Source organism: Trichechus manatus, unplaced genomic scaffold (genome assembly GCF_000243295.1).
Source record: "Trichechus manatus latirostris isolate Lorelei unplaced genomic scaffold, TriManLat1.0 scaffold00065, whole genome shotgun sequence".
Classification (NCBI taxonomy): domain Eukaryota; kingdom Metazoa; phylum Chordata; class Mammalia; order Sirenia; family Trichechidae; genus Trichechus; species Trichechus manatus.
In genome coordinates this window covers 3,900,419-3,901,721 of record NW_004444001.1, presented here as the reverse complement: position 1 = coordinate 3,901,721, position 1,303 = coordinate 3,900,419, and the positions used below count along the sequence as shown (strand labels likewise).

The 1,303-nt window shown below is 39.9% G+C and overlaps 1 protein-coding gene across 1 annotated transcript in view; it reads right to left on the bottom strand.

Moving 5' to 3' along the window:
• The window catches only part of DNAH8 (dynein axonemal heavy chain 8), a 383,298-nt gene that overhangs the window by 92,306 nt on the left and 289,689 nt on the right, over window positions 1-1,303 (bottom strand). The window contains 1 exon segment of the mRNA XM_023734112.1: window positions 446-519. Coding sequence (XP_023589880.1) covers window positions 446-519 — 74 coding nt within the window.

The following is a 1,303-nucleotide window of genomic DNA, read 5'->3' as shown; positions in this document are numbered from 1 at the left end:
CCTAAACAATCCGTTAATGGAAAAATGAAAGCCTGACTTTAACCAAAACCTGAGATTTAACTGTCTCAATCTGTCACTTCTTAAGTACTATCTGTTAATATTGATTGTGAAATTCTAAGACTGCCAGAGCTGCATCCCTGGGAATCAGAAGGTGTGTCTATCCAACAGTCAAAAAATATACACATACTAGTGAAAATAAAATGAAGCATACACTATGGGAAATGGAACAAACTTCCCCTGGGGACGTCAAGAAGAAACTATTTTGATATTTCACATTCACAATGGAAGGTTGCCTCTACATACGTAAACACAAATAGAAAATAATGATTGGGCATCATAGGAAGAACGAATCATCCATCACTGTGGTGTTCCTATGTAGACCTGATGGACCGAGGGACAACAGCAGTAATGTCTGCACCAGGAGCTGACATCCCTTGTTACATACCTGCTGCATTGACATCTGAATCAGCTTCCGAGCATGTACTTCCTGTCCTTGCCCCATCGAGATAGTTCTGCATTCTGTAACACATGAGAAATTTCACAATAATGAAATGTCAGTTTTGTAATAGGACTGGGACAAGAAAACTAATTTCTGAATAGTTAAAACCTCCCTCCCTCCATTACTTCTAAGGAGCCTTTGCTGTTCAAACAGGCTTGGCCTTTGGTTGTGTTGATCAGGGAAATGAGTGGAGCAGAGAACTGGGTGTATCACCTGGAAAGGTAGGGGGCTGCGAGAAACAAAAAGGCACAAGACTGGGTTTTTAGAGAGGGTTTTGGGGTCTCTGGATAAAGACTGATGGTGGGAGAGGAAGCTACAATGCTATCATAGGTATTTAGAAGCAAAGAAGATTTTTTCAGTCTTGCTGTATGTTTTGGTTAGCATCCTCCTTTGCTGTTTTAGCAGATGCTTCAGTAAAGATTAAATATTGTTTTTTATTCTTTTGAGATGTCAAGTTCACAGTGTTTTTTGCCTGTTTATCTATTTTGGTTTTTCTTGTATATTTGTTCACTTTTCTGAGATGAAATCAAGATAACTCAGCCCTTTGAAGGCTACATTCAAGGGCAACTGTCTAAGACCCAGTTTTCAGCTTCTCCTCAGATTAAATCACCACCTTGGAATTGAGCACTAAGAGAAAGTGGAGACCACTCCAAAGTGTAATTATAATTTAGGGGAGAATACACTGTTCAGGACCAAATGTCCCAGGCAGAGAACCACACTTGTGCCCTGACATAATGACTTCACTTGTGAAACTGCAGTCGGAAATTAATTTTTAAACAAGCCTTTGTGGGCCCAGATATTCTC